Source organism: Aquarana catesbeiana, linkage group LG11 (genome assembly GCF_042186555.1).
Source record: "Aquarana catesbeiana isolate 2022-GZ linkage group LG11, ASM4218655v1, whole genome shotgun sequence".
NCBI classification, from domain to species: Eukaryota; Metazoa; Chordata; class Amphibia; order Anura; family Ranidae; genus Aquarana; species Aquarana catesbeiana.
In genome coordinates, this window is record NC_133334.1 from 253,096,363 (window position 1) to 253,111,906 (window position 15,544).

The 15,544-nt window shown below is 46.2% G+C and overlaps 1 protein-coding gene across 1 annotated transcript; it reads right to left on the minus strand.

Annotated features, from left to right (window-relative positions):
• Positions 1-575: 575 nt before the first annotated feature.
• GOT2 (glutamic-oxaloacetic transaminase 2) lies at positions 576-15,250 on the minus strand. Its single transcript, XM_073605640.1, has 10 exons — positions 15,091-15,250; positions 10,646-10,802; positions 7,899-8,027; positions 6,918-6,977; positions 4,303-4,464; positions 4,058-4,162; positions 3,362-3,512; positions 2,963-3,128; positions 2,723-2,873; positions 576-1,044 (listed from the first exon to the last, which is right to left on the minus strand). The coding sequence occupies exons 1-10, from the start codon at positions 15,150-15,152 to the stop codon at positions 922-924; spliced, it is 1,266 nt and encodes a 421-aa protein (XP_073461741.1). The 5' UTR covers positions 15,153-15,250; the 3' UTR covers positions 576-921.
• Positions 15,251-15,544: the final 294 nt, after the last annotated feature.

The window sequence follows — 15,544 nt, forward strand, 5'->3', positions numbered from 1 at the left end:
GGGAAAGGAGAGGACTGAGCTAAGCCATTGCATGCTCATGTGGTGAAGGACAGGAAAACTATGGTGTCTGAAACAGTGTTCCATTATTGTATCTTTTTATACTGAATTCTCCTCCAGTGAGGGGAAAAAAAAAAAAAAAACCCCACACATTGTATACAATCAGTCCTGTATTGTATCCCTCCATGGGTGCAATGTTAGTGGTGTACACAGGCTCTGAAGGAGGCAGGAGCCACTGTTCCTTCACAAATTGCACAATGGGGTAACGTTTTCCTGCATCTTTACCGCAGCTGCTTAAAGACCCATCCAGCGTGTATGGAGAGCTGAGATGGAGTTTGAACCCACACCCGAGCTATCCCGCCAGGCCACTGCCAAACATATGCATCAGGTCCCTTGTATACATGTGGGGCAGGGAATGCCTCCACCACCCATGATCAGCTGTTGATTTTGAGAGCTTCCCAGTGTTATAGGTTGGGTTTTGACTACCAAACAAAGCTGAGCTGGCAGAGAAGAGTATAAAGGGGGGGGGGGGGGGGGGGGGGGCTGGGTGATAGTAAATCAGAGGCGACACAGAAAGCTGAGATTCCCAGATGGACTTTATTGAAGCAAATACATTCAAAGCTCCCTCCTCCCATGCCTGTGCCCTGAGACCGGCAGATGGGGAGATGGGAGACTTCAGACTGAGGTCACATGATCTTTAAAAAAGGTGGAGAAAATGGTTTTCTATGATCAGCGGACGCCTGCCATCTCATCAAATCTGGCTTCATCTTCCAGAGCTACAAGGTCAATCTCACACACAGGGAACACGGGGGGGTCAGTAACAGTTCTAGGGGGATGAAAAGTGCTAATTATGAGGGTGTAAAGTTCTCTGCACCCCAGACAGGACAACAGGGAAAAGTGCTTTGGATGAAGGCTCCTTCCTCTTTATTTGGTGACTTGGTGGATGGCGTGTGCCAAATAGCCGACATTTCCTGAAGTGACACCAGCTACAGAGATGCGGCCGTCCTTTGTCATGTAGATGGAGAATTCTTTCATCAGACGCTCCACCTGGGGACAGAAGATTACAATATTATAAAAGAGAAATAAGAATTGTGCACTGGTTGCTATGGATACTGTGACTGACCCAACCAGGACAGGGGCTTTTGAAGGGGGACTGCAGGGTGGCCACTTGCCTACTATGGGCCCTGGCTTTTGAGAGGGGCTCTATTTTTGGGAGGAGTGTCCCTGGGGGACCCTTGGAGTGGTCTTGCTTCGGATTTAGGTCCTTGTCTACCCAAAACACACAGACCCTGAGAATCTAGGACCTGAATACAGATTTGGGGCCTTTGTCTAAAGCAGTTGTTGCTAGTTTGGTCACAGACTCAGAGCAGATGTTAATATAATCAGCTCAAAACAACCCAATGCTGGGGTCTCCTGCTATAATCTGTTTACTAAGGCATCTTTCTCCCATGGCATCATTTCCCCATTATATGCCTCCTAGGTGTGAATTCGAATTGTTGAGTCACCTATTGTTTTGTCTGCTAATACTTTAGTGCAGTGGTCTCCAAACTGCGGCCCTTTGCTTGCATTTATCTGGCCCTTGGAGCACTATTCATCCCACTGATACGAAACACTATTCTGCCATCTGACACCGACAACGGAGCACCATTTCTCCCACCGATACCACTAATGGGGCACTATGCCTCCCCCAAATACCAGGAAAATTTCCCACAGTCCGGCCCTCCTAGAGTCTGAAAGACAATTAACCAGCCCTCTGCTTAGAATGTTTGCAGACCCCTGCTTTAGTGATTTGGGAAGCCCTAGGTCTTCTTACTGGGAAACTGGTGCCGAACAGTCTGGGTGGGCACCAAGTCACCTAGGCTTGTTTTTATTTGACTAGATAGCTTACGGTTTAATTACTGTTGGAGGAGAAGGAGAAGAAATTACACTAAAGCGAGTTCCAGTTTGCACCTGAGCTAGTGTCTAGTTCTTTAGGTGCTCAGCTATAAATACCTGGGTCCTGGTTCCAGACTGGAGGAAGCTGTATCTTGGCGGAAGCATCCAAACTGGGTGCTAGGCGTTCCATCACAGATACAACGACACCATTTATCAATCTATTGTTTCCGGCAACGTGAAGAGGTGTGTGGCACCAACAGAGGCAGTCAGTGAGGACAAAATTTCCCTCTACTGTATACAAAGTATGAGCTCATTTTAATAATCCTAACAAATATGTACAGCCAGGGTCAGAGGTGCATTACCCTAGTAGACTGGGGTGCCATTGAATGACACTACAATGCATTCATGGACCTCAAGACGCAGATCTGAATGGGCCCTGAAATGAGCCAAGTTAAACTTAGATCTGCCAGATACCCTACAAGTTACTGCAGTAGTACACGTTGCCATAGGTTGATTGAACCAGCATTGTCACAGGAAAACTGGCTTATACAGAAGCTGTCAATCTGTAAGCAAGCGCCAACACATTAGCTGTTCTGATTGGCTGCCACAATTTGCACAGCCTTCATAATAGTCTGTAAGTTCACACATTAGTGGTGCTGTGGTTGATGGGAGTGTTGGCCTGGCAAAACAATACTCCACATAATATCAGTGGACCCACCTACAGATTCCCTTTACCGATGCCCACATCCCCACCTACAGGTTCTCTTACTGACGCCATGTTCCACCTATCCAAAAAACTAGTGGGGGGATAAATTTCACCAATCAGAATCCAGAGACACCGGCAGCTCACCTGCTCTGGGCGCAGGCCGGTGAAGCAGAACATGCCGATCTGGTCACTGATGTGCTGCCAGCTGTGAATGGAGCCCTCCTTCTTCAGGTTTGACACCAGTTGCTCTCGCATGCTGATGATGCGATTAGCCATCCCCTTTACCTCCTGCAGCCTGTAGGGGAGAAAAAAAAAAAAAAGTGTTGGTGTAAATGTATTCACAGGACAGAGACAAAGGGAAGGAGGGTGATGGGTCTAGCGTACCACTCGCTGCGCAGCTCTGGCTGATTCAAGATTGCTGCTGCTATTCTTGCCCCATTCAGAGGAGGGTTGGAGTACAAGGGACGAATCAGGATTTTCAGCTGAGACTCCACCCTTTTCGCTTCATCAGCATCGCTGCACACCACAGTGAAAGCACCAACACGTTCACCTGGAGGGAGGAAGGTAGCCTAGAATCAGCAGAGTTTCCACTTATTCAGAGCATACAGCTAGTGCCAGCTTGTCAAATATATTCTGCAGCATCCAGAAGTCCTGACTCCACCCAGATGCCTACTATAGACTCAGAGCATTATGGAGCCAGAACCAGATTCTCAGCAAATACAAGCAGTTTCTGTTTCAGATTGATTTGCAATACTTGCCATGTAGCAAATTCATATTACTCACCATAAAGCCCCATGTTTTTGGCATATGACTGGGACAACACCACATTATGACCCTCCTGGATGAAATGGCGCACGGCCCAAGCATCCCTGTCTATGTCTCCACTGGCAAAGCCTTGGTAAGCCATATCGAAGAACGGGAAGAGGCGGCGGCTCTGGAAGGTGAACAAAATAAACTTTCCTTCCTCAGAATAAAGTTTTAGCGAAACCCCAACTATCCCACAGACTCCTCCCCCACAACCAAATACTCAATTACCCCCCTACTCCAGTCTAACCTGCAGCCTCCTCATGTCACACACACAAAAACCAATTTACCCCACAACCCCTACCCCTTTTAATGCACACACACACACCTCCTACTACCCCAATCTACCCAGCAGACTTCTCATGTCACTCTCTCAATGTACTCTGCAAACTCATCATCCCAACCCCCACTGCACCAGTCTTCCCCCACAGCCAACCCCTGCATCCCAGCTCTCCTTCCCCCACCCAAATAAGGAAAGCTCAGAAGCTGCCTGCAATGTCCGTCAATGGACAAGTAGTAAGCAGAACATAGAAAAAAAAAAAAAAAAAGTCTTGCTACTTTACAAACTTTAGGTTAAATTTTCAATGGATTACCAATTTATAATTTGTTGTTTCTACCTATAAACAAAAAAGGATCTACACAACACTAATAGTGATCAGGGTAGAAGAAAAATACCTTGACGATGGCAGCAATCTCCTTCCACTGCTCCTTGCGAGGATCCACTCCGGTGGGGTTGTGAGCGCAGGCGTGGAACAGAATGATGCTCTGTTCTGGGATTTTCTGTCAGAGAAACAAATGTCTTCTGAAACCATGACTACAAAGTGCAGAATGGGGTGGCGGGGAAAATGAGGGGTGAGGGTTGGGTATAGGGGATGGAGAGAGCACACGAGTGACAGGGTGCAGGATGGGATTCCACTTACAGAGATATCAGCCAGAGCATTAGTAACGTCAAACCCACAGGTCTTTGGATCATAATAGCCATAACCTTTGACCTCCAGCCCAGCATCCCGGAAGATGGGAGTGTGGTTACCCCAGGACGGTTTGGGCAGATACACATCACGGCTGAACTTGTAGAATCTTTGCTGTGAAAGAAAATCTAGAAATTAGTTTGACTGGACTGAATATTGCAGTCATGACACAGAGGAGATATTCCAGGTCAATGGATCAGGGAATATAAAAACAATTTGAAGGACAAAATACTTCTAAAAACTATCTAATACATTTTGGACAGTCCCATCCATCTGGGGGGGGGGGGGGAATCCACCTCCATGTGCCCAGTCCCATCATCCATCGGGGGTCTCCTCATGTGGACAGTTCCATCAGAGTGCCCCCTTGTTTGCTTTATGTTGATGAGCAAGACACATTCCACCAGAAAGTCTTCACTCCCATCTCCTGACACATCTGAACTGTACCTGACCTGTATAGCGATGCATGCACTACAACACTCTAGGAGCTGCAGATATGATTTCTGTTACTTCTATGCCTGCGCTCATTTCCAGGGCAGAGGATTCGTTCCCCACTCAAGAGTCATTTAGTGAGGAGTACCAAAATTACCTTTAAGATCTATTGGTATGTGGAACCAGGGCTGTCTCAACAAATAATAAATGTTCAATCTTCTATACAGCTTGGCATGATTCTATCATCTAAAATCACAGAAATCATTATGCATGCATAGTTTGTATAGCTTTCCAAAAATAAATATTTGTAATAATAAATGAAAAAAATTTTAAAAGTGCAATCGGTGCTTTGTGCAAAAACAATCCTTGGTATAAAATAAGTACTTTAAAATGTAGCTGATGACAATCTCCAAATATTGGTGTCGTCAATAAAGTGCCAAACCATGCTCCCCTCCTATGTGCCCACACTCAACAGCTCATAATAGGTTAATCGCCTGTTTTGAAAAAGATTTGTTCTCCGAGCAATAGTTTTATCACTTCTATCATAGTATTCCAGCATGTGGATTAAAGCTCCTCACATGGATATAGGGAAATAGAACCAGAAGGATTCCTTAGCATAATTCCATTATTCATTGGGAAAAAAAAATGCACTTACAATAATATTCCCTTGTATGTGGGCATGTGAAATCACCACTCTGGAACTTGACACCGCAATCTGCATTCCTAAGAGCGAACGTGACGCAACGGGCTGAGTTCCCATATGTAAATCACTACTCTCCACTCCTCTGACTGTTATCGATGCATGAGACACCTGATGGTTGACCCTAGCACTTGCACACCCTCCCTCATCCCAGGGCTCTACCCAGTTGCCACCAGCCAATTATACTGATCACTTTTTGATTACACAAGAATTCGGTAATCACGGCGGACATTTGTGTAATTGTCCTCAAAGACTGACTGACTGAGATCCACCTGGTACCTAGCACACATAGGACCATCAGCAGTCTACTTAGCTGTCTGTGAGCTTTGTGCATTCTCCTCCAGCTCGAGCCTCCAAGGGGTTGACACGCGGGAGTACCACCTAGGGCAGTGATGGTGAACCTTGGCACCCCAGATGTTTTGGAACTACATTTCCCATGATGCTCATGCACTCTGCAGTGTAGCTGAGCATCATGGAAAATGTAGTTCCAAAACATCTGGGGTGCCAAGGTTCGCCATCACTGACCTAGGAAGTCCCTTTTTGATACAGTTATATGGCCATTGGCCGTGGCAGTACCACGTGTGTCAGTATGCTTGCTGTCCAGACAATTTTGTTTATGTTTTGGGTTTTAAGTTTGTGGTTTTGTATGTTTGCATGCTATGCACTAGTGGTTCTGTGCGTTTCCCTATCTGGGGGTTTATATACCCATGACCCATTTTAGGTGATCATATTGTTGATAAATAATACATTTTACATACTTTTTGAACATAAGCTGTCCACACTGTCACTTGTTAGCCTGCTTGTTTCCCCATCCTAGGAGGAAGATTATTTTTCTCCACATGGGAGGGGAGCAAGGCTTGGTACTTTTGAAGATTGTCATCAACCACATTTTAAAGAACCCATCGTTTATACCAAGGATTGTTTTGCACAAAGCACCGATCAATTGCACTTTAAAAGAAATTTTCTTCATTATTACAAATATTATTGTTTTTGGAAAGCTATACAAACTATGCATGCATTATATGGATTTCTGTGATTAGATTATAGAGTCATACCAAGTTATATAGCAGATTTTAGGCAGTTGAGTTTAGAGGCATTTTTTGGGATGCCAAAAAAAATGCATTCAGAAGCTGAGTTTACAGGCATTGCAAGTGCCAAACGCTTCTAAACGTGGTAACGCGTTTTCGTTTACAGGCTTTTTTTTTCAAAAATTAAAAAGATTTTTTTTTTTTTTTTTTTTAACGCTTCTAAACTGACGTTTTAAAATGTGGGTTACTATCTGTCAAGTTAAATCGTTCAAGAGAGGTTTTAAAAACGTCCCATGTACATGAAGCCCTAATCACAAAACACATTGTAGCAGGGGGATTACTTTATTTAAAATACCAAAATTACCTTGTTGGACCCACATAGTCACCATAATCACGGTCATCTCACTCACCAGGAAGTTGGCTCCGATCCGCAGAGATCCGGTTCCGGAGATGGTCTGCACTGTGACATACTGAAGAGAGACAGAAGAGAACACAATTCACTTCCAGACACACACACACACACACACACACACACACACACACACCAGACTTTCAGAGCTAATAACCGTGCGCTTAAGCTACCATGGAAGCTCTGGGAGCCCCAGCCTTGGGAGTGGCTTGAGGGTGGAGAACCAACAATTGGCTGCTTCCATTAGAGCCTTCTCATATTAGGTGTTTTTTTTTTCAAAGAAAATAATCCAGTTTCCTTTACACACATTGGAGGGGAAGTGATGTCTGGTCTGATCCATGCTGTCAGGAATTATGGAGGCTCACAGGAGGATCTTTCCTGCTTATTAATCTAGAAGTGGTGCCCCCTGGTGTAGAGAAACAGTATTGGTGTGACCAGAATCTTTGAACACAGGACAATGAAGGAACTATCAGATGATATCTGTGTTTAGTTCACAAAATACTTTACATTTGGTTTTCTACACCATGTCTACCGCAGTTGTGACCGGCCCACCATTGTCAGACTCCTCCTTCCCCCAGCTATGTACAGGTTTGGCCCACCCACCATTCTTGACAGGCCCATCCACTTCCCGACTATGTACAGTTGTGAGCTGCTTGTCATTCTTGGTAGGCACCCACCACCTCCCCATCCGAGTATGACAGATGCCCACATACAGATTAGCGGGTTCAAGTGGGCAATAACCCTTGTGGCATCAAACTGCAGGAAAGCCATCCAGAACTCATAGGAATTGTCAACACAGGAATAAGTACTGTTCGGATGAGCTCTCCAATGGCTGCTCCCTTTAAGCAATGTCTGCAATAGTCTTTGCCAGGGAAGAGGGATCAGGGACAATTACCACTAATACAGTCCATGTCCTGAAATAGGCCACAATCAGCACTGTCCCAGTATATGGGAAGATACATTTTATCAATCTAAGACTTACCCTGCCAGACTGAACCACCTCCGCGTTGTCCCCAAGTGCCAACTGAGCTGATGCCCGGGCAAAGTCCGCCAGTCCTCCAATAGGCAGGTACTCTTTGTCCAGATGTTTGGCTGCCAACTGAGCCTCCGCCTGAAAGATGCAACATTAGCGATGGCTATAGAGAGAACTGCTATGGACAACATTAGAGCCAGCAGGGGATTGGGCCTACCAGTGCCAAAATAACCATAGATCATAAGGCTTACCAGAGATTACTAGTACCCGAAATATACCATAAGGCCTACCGGAGAACGCCAGTACCCAAATGATAGCTTTGGTCCTACCAGAGCCCAAATTATACCCATAAGGTCTACAGAAGATGAACAGTACCCAAATTATACCATAGGGCATACAGAAGTTATATGTAATCGGGGCAACTGGAGACTACCAGTGCCCAAACTATAGCATAGGGTAGACCGGAGAGTACCAGTACCCAAATTATACCAGAAGGCATACAGAAGACTACCAGTGCCCAAATGAAACCATAGGGCTTATTTGAATGCACCGGTACCAAAATTATACCATTGCGTATACCAAAAAATACTCAAAATTATCCCATTTGGCCTACCAGAGAATACCAGTACCCACATTTTACTGTTGAACACCAGAACAGGACTGCCACAGAACTGGGCCTCCCAGAAAGTACCATTACCCATGCTATATTATTGGGCCCAAGGGAGACTGCCAGTGCCAAAATTATAGCACCGAGCACCAGCCACAACCTCTGACTACCAAACGCATATTAATCTATGTAAACCAAGAATTACTCTTCATGGAACGTTGTGCAGAGGGTGCGTTTGTGTCCATAATTCTTCTCCTACTTTGGTGAAGTTGTTGTCACCAGCACAGAAAGCAAGAGAAAATCTCTTTAATGAAGCCCCGAATGGTAAAAAACTGATAGATGGTTCCAGCCTGTCTCCACTATTCAAATCTGTGGCTGGACATGCATTAAAATGGAGTCTCTACGCTACACTGTTAACATACACCATGCCTCCTAGCACTACGCTTAACCATACACTGTCCCTCTCAGCACCATGCTATACACAGTACTCTCTCAGTGCTGCGCTATATTGGCAGCCTCTGGCACCTACAGCACACCTTAGATTGGAGGAGGGCAAGTTCTAGCTCTTTGTATGAAGCTAGATTCTCGCCATTCTCTGTATTTGTTCTGCATCTTTGATTTAGAGATCAAACAGATTTCCTGGCACACACACGGCAGGTACAGAGTGCAGCACAGTGATCAATGCCCACACCGTTATCAGCTATGTCTGCCCCATAAAAGGATTAGAGTTTAAACACTCCTCCAGGGTTATGAGGGGACAGTGGGCCCCTGGGTCACACAGGTGATTGTGCCATGCATTTATCACATGCCAGAGGAGTGATTGGTGGCAGCTGACACAGGAGTCAGGAGAGAACATAGACGCTGCAAGAATTCCAGCAATGTCTACAGATGGTGGAGAGTCTCACATAGAGGCCACCAATGAATGTTGTAACCCCCAGCATTCCGAGTTCACTATTCAAGGGTATGCATACAGCACAGATGGGAGGTGAAGTCTGGTCACTATGGGTTACTACAACTAGCCACATCATCATTCCCTTTTAAAACTGTGAAATTAAAGATAGATGGGCCGTGCCCTGACGGGAGTTTAGATAATTAAAGAATGGAGGATGGTGTATGATATCACTATAAGACAGCGTGACTCAAATTTTCCTGACATACATGTCCCAGCATGAACACCGATTTGTGTGAATCTCCAACAAACCAGATGTAATGTGTCATGTGATCGTCTCTACCCTGAAACCGAGGAGGGTGGAGGAGAGCGGCAACGTTTAAGGTGTACAACAGAGCAGTTTTAAAACACGGGGCAAACGTGGTTCTAAATTCTGGATGGAGCAAGAAGGGCAAGAACCTCCCACAGGCTTTACTGCAGTCTCTGCTCCCCATTAGATAAATTCCCCTTCATTTTATTGGCTGGAGTCCCCCCTCATTTCTGCCTGCCCCAATCTTAACCAGGAAAATATGAGGCGCAATTCTGGGTGAGCCAGCATGATGCCAAGTTCCTAATTTGTCCATGAAGGGGCCACATGCACATCGCAGACAGGTCTGGTCCTACAGTGTGTGAGCAGATTATGGCACTCCAGATGTTCTGGTAATACCAAACTCCCCGCAGATTAGGCCTCCAGTGATATTATACCCCCCCCCCCCCACAAATTAGTCCCCCACCACCAGTAATACCCAGCCCCCTGCAGATTGGACCACCCCCACTGCTGGTAGCATCTGGCAGTGGGTACCCTGGCTCCCTGTAGATTAGAGCCCCCCGCACTGCCAGTTATTGTTCCGGCTTCCCACAGATTAAACCCCTCCATGCAGATTAGAAGCCTGCACTGCCAGTTATTGACCCAGCTTCCCACAGATTAGACCCCCGCACTGCCAGTTATTGACCCAGCTTCCCACAGATTAGACCCCCGCACTGCCAGTTATTGACCCTGTCTCCCACAGAATAAACACCCACTGCTGGTATTACCCAGCTACCAGGAATAGACAAGGCCCCTTGGAACAAAAGCCCCTCCTTTGCCAGTAATACTGAGCAATAGATGAGCCCAAAGGACCCCTCCCTGCCTTTTCCACCCAGGAACACCTGCTTCAGTTCAATGATTCCCCCCCCAAGTAATAGCCAATACAGCCCAATGATTCCCATCCCCTTCCTCACCTTCCGCACGCTACTCAGGACAAAGGGCTTGCCGTTGTCATCTCGGTACGCTCCGACTCCCAGATTCATCTTCTTGGGGTTGGTGTCCTTCTTGAAAGCTTCAGTCACCCCCAGGATGGCATCGGGGGGGCCCATCTCCACATGAGACCACCATGAGCTGCCAGGAGAACATTACAGATAATGGTCCTCATCAGAGGCCTTCTAGCACCATTCTATCATTTCTGCAGCATCAATGCCCTAACTGTAATGGGACTGGACTGGATCCGCCTCCCCGAAAACACAGGGCAATAGATTCATTTTTAGTTGACACTGGGGGAAAACAACAGGTTGTATTCGCTCACACATAACACCCCACAAGGTAAATACACTTGACATACAAGAGCTCAGTGCAGATGGTGGATGACAGCTGATGTAATACAGACTGATTTACTAACCATGCAGTAACCCACGGCAACCAGATTAGACTGCCGGCACAGATTACAGAGTAAATGTGAGTACAATACAGGATTACCCCAAGAAGAACTGATCAGAGAACTCGGTGTGGATGTGCTGGGGGAAAAAGGTCAGGGACGGACAAGGTGTTCTATAAATAGCAACTGGCAGTTAACTGAGCCCAAAATACCCCACAGAGGGTAAAGGGGGTTCACAGACATTTCAGGAAACACTGCAGGAAATAAGGAGAAGTGGGAGAGTTGGTGACACTGAAAAACTTTCCCTTCTACAAAGGCTTTGCGGATTCTGTATGATACTAAACATTAAGCAGAACTCCGCTGACAGTATACACAGAATTCAATCCATTACAGCAGAAGAATATTTCAGGGGGGAGGGGAGGGGGGAGAGTGCAGTTGCATAGCAGACAGGGAGCACAGTGAAGTTTGGGGGGGGGGGGGGGGGTGCATTTTTCATAACTGGGAATATAAAAGAGTGCAGCAGAAGTTATCCCCTCACTGGATTTCTGGCAGGACCAATTGAATTATTAAACAGATAAAACAATTCTGATGGAATATTCCAACAGACCACAAGGAGGTAATAAGATGATTGCTGGGTGTACACCCCGGGCAACCATGCTTGTGAAGTCCATGTTGGGTGATGGCACACAATGGGGTCGATTTACTAAAACTGGAGTGTGCAAGATCGAGTTCAGCTGTGCATGGTAGCCAATCAGCTGCTTACTTCAGCTTGTTGAACTAACCCTAGGTTCACATTTCTGAGGGTGAGAAATCGCGCGAGTTCAGCTGAAATCGCACGATTTGCAAACCGGCAATGCAGTCCGACTTTGGGGGTGAATTAACAGACATCTGCGGGTTTCTGCACAGATGTCTATTCAAATCGCCCTCCGAAGTCACCAAAAGTAGTACAGGAACTTCTTTTGAGAATTGGTGCACCGATTCGGATGGTGCCATTGTAATAGCCGCCGATGTGAATGTGGGCTAAAGCGCAGTTGTCCCCCCCCCCCCCCCGCCCTATTTGACACAAAACCAGGTACCCTCCCACTTCTGTGTAAGATCGCCACACGACAATTGCGGCAATCTATAGAATTTCTGGCCCCACCGCCCGCCCCCACCCCCCTTATGGGAGACACACAGGTCCCAGAAGACAGGACCATTCAGAAAGCGCAGCGCGACTCACGCATGCCTTAGTAAGGATGACGGCACCTGCACCCAGAGCCAATGGACAAATCTGCTAGGGGTGCAAACATCGCGGGATACCTGGACAGGCAAGTGTCTGTATATTAACCACTTGCTGACCGGCTCCTGTACATATACGTCGCCACTTTAAAGATGGATATCTCGGTAACGGCAGCAGCTACTGCCACAACCGAGGTATCCATCTTTTCAGTGGCCGGTCCTGTTTACGACAATGGTGGTCTCTGCGGCGGATTCGCCGCAAGATCACCATTATCGGTGGAGGGAGAGGGCACCCCCCTCTCATGCCCTCCGCTGCTTACCGGAGCCGATTGGGACCTGTCCGTGGCTGGGTATGGAGACGAGTGAGGGGAAGATGGCCCCCACCCGTCTCCATACCATAGCAGGGCGGAAGTGACGTCAAAACGTCACTTCCGCCCATACGTCTTAAAGGGCCATTTTTTTGTCGTCATTTTTTCAAATGACAAAAATTTTTTTTTTTTTTTTTGCATTAAAGTCCAAATATGAAATGTGAGGACTTTTTGACCCCAAATCTCATATTTAAGAGAACCTGTCATGCTTTCTTCTATTACAAAGGATTTTTACATTCCTTGTAATAGGAATAAAAGTGACCCAATTTTTAAAAACAGTGTAAAAATAAATAAAATCAAGTAAAATAAATAAGAAAAAAAAAATTTTTAAAGCTCCCCGTCCCGACGGGCTCGCGCGCAGAAGCGAATGCATACGTGAGTAGCGCCCGCATATGAAAAACGGTGGTCAAACCACACATGTGAGGTATCGCTGCAATCGTTAGAGCAATAATTCTGGCCCTAGACCTCCTCTGTAACTCAAAACATGCAACCTGTAGAATTTTTTTTAAACGTCGCCTATGGAGATTTTTAAGGGGAAAAGTTTGACGCCATTCCACGAGCGGGCGCAATTTTGAAGCGTGACATGTTGGGTATCAATTTACTCGGCGTAACATTATCTTTCACAATATTTTTTTTAAAAAAATATTGGGCTTACTTTACTGTTGTCTAATTTTTTTATTAAAAAAAAAATTGAATTTTTTCCCAAAAAAAGTGCGCTTGTAAGATCGCTGTGCAAATACGGTGTGAAAAAAAGTATTCCAACGACCGCCATTTTATTCTCTAGGGCAGGGGTGTCCAAACTATGGCCCTCCAGTTGTTCAGGAACTACAATTCCCATCATGCCTAGTAATGTCTGTGAATTTCAGAGTTTTACAATGCTTCATGGGAAGTGTAGTTCTGCAACAGCTGGAGGGCCATAGTTTGGACACCCCGAACTACAATTCCCATCATGCCTAGTAATGTCTGTGAATTTCAGAGTTTTACAATGCTTCATGGGAAGTGTAGTTCTGCAACAGCTGGAGGGCCGTAGTTTGGACACCCCTGCTCTAGGGTGTTAGAAAAAAAAAATTATAATGTTTGGGGGTTCTAAGTAATTTTCTAGCAAAAAACTTGTTTTTAACTTGTAAACACCGAGTCTGAAAAAAGAGGCCCGGTCTTTAAGTGGTTAAAAGTCGCAGCTACAAAATTTGCACTTTAAGCTTTGACAAAGAAAAGGTGGAAGCTGATTGGTTTCTATGCAGAGCTGCACCAGATTTTGCACTTTTCAGATTTAGTAAATCAACCCCTGTGTGTTAGTTTAGCGATCCCAGGACAGGTGAAGTGTTACATTGTAACTTCTTTTATTACTGAGATCATATTAGATACATTTTATATGCAAATCACATGACAGGTGGGGGGGGGGGGTGTATCAGACTGGATGTAAAGAGAACATGCTCTGAGTACTTGAAGTACCCAATACAATGTACAAACAGAGGAAGAACACAGTGACATACAGTAATGAAGTGTGGGGCGGTGATGATTACACACAGATCACATATTGGGCCCCAGGCCAGAAATCCCAGTCCACCCTCCTTCCCTATCCCCATTTAACTCCATGTCAGGATTTTGCTGTCACAGGACCTTCAACGCAGCAAGGATTAACCCCTTCAGAACAGTGTGGCTGTGATCCCATGTAATCCTCCCCCTGCCTTGGGGTCCTCTACACAGTGCTGGTGGTGCTCTGTACAAGGTGACAATACAATTTTATAATATATATATATATATATATATATATAGCGTTATCTATCTCAAGAGTCCTACATACACGTGACACATTATACCCACTGACGGCTCAGATCCCCCCCATAATAAGCACAGACCCCCCCCGACCTTCAATTGTCCTTGTGCCTCAGTCAGAGTACAGGTGATCAGTTGGGGGGGGTGGTAGAGGTGACCCTGACCTCATCACTGCCAGCACGCTGGGGGTTAATGTGTCTCCAACCCAGCACAGGCCACGTGCCAGACTACAGGGGACTACAACTCCCAGCATTCCCTGCACTGATCACCAGAGAGGGGGGGGGGGGACTTCTCTCTGGTGTGCAGAGAATGCTGGGAGATGTAGTCTCCCTTTTGCTTCTCTCTGATGAAGATGTATGAAAATGGGGACTGGAGTATATGAGGCTCCTAGCCACGTGTGAGGGAGAAAAAAACAGTAACTTCTCTCTGGTGAGCAGTGCAGGGAATGCTGGGAGTTGTAGGACCCCCCCCCCCCCCCGCACAGCTCACTAGAGAAGCCACAGGAGGACTACAACTCCCAGCATTCCCTGCACTGCTCACCAGAGAGAAGCCGGGGATGGGGGGGACTCCAGCTCCTAGCATTCTTTGCACATGTACAAGGGGCCCCATATCCCCCTTTACACGGACATGGGCCCCCCAAAACACCCAGTAGCCCGCAGACAGCCAGACCTACCTGGCTCTGGCCCCGAGGGCCCCCAGGCTGGGCCGGAAACGAAGAGATGTCTGCAGAGCCATGACTGAGGAGACAGAGGAGCACCGAGACAGTCTGGAGATACAGGGTCACCAGACCCCGCCCACCGAATCACACACCCCCAGGCCTGACTCCGCCCCCCTTCACAACCAGCGCCCCCCGCCGACCCGGAGGAGTCACTGCGCCGACAAGAGAAACTATACTAATTATCATCATCCTGTGTATTACTTATCATTCTAATAATCATTATTATATTGTTTTTATTATTTTATCACCGAACTACCAGGTAGTCCTGAAATATTATCATCATCCTCATAATTATTATAGAACCTATACTATCATCATCCTCATGATTATTATATTACTTATTTTTTTATTTATTTCAGGTACTTATATAGCACCATCAATTTACGCAGCACTTTACATATACATTGTA

What these genes read in the sequence shown, in the direction of transcription:
- GOT2 (XM_073605640.1), bottom strand. Translation starts at nt 15,152, where the DNA reads ATGGCTCTGCAGACATCTCTTCGTTTCCGGCCCAGCCTGGGGGCCCTC. An exon ending in AGGTGGTTCAGTCTGGCAGG is followed by an intron (nt 6,978 to 7,898) that starts GTAAGTCTTAGA and finishes GTCTCTCTTCAG; the next exon opens with TATGTCACAGTGCAGACCAT. An exon ending in ATGCTCTGGCTGATATCTCT is followed by an intron (nt 4,163 to 4,302) that starts GTAAGTGGAATC and finishes TTTCTCTGACAG; the next exon opens with AAAATCCCAGAACAGAGCAT.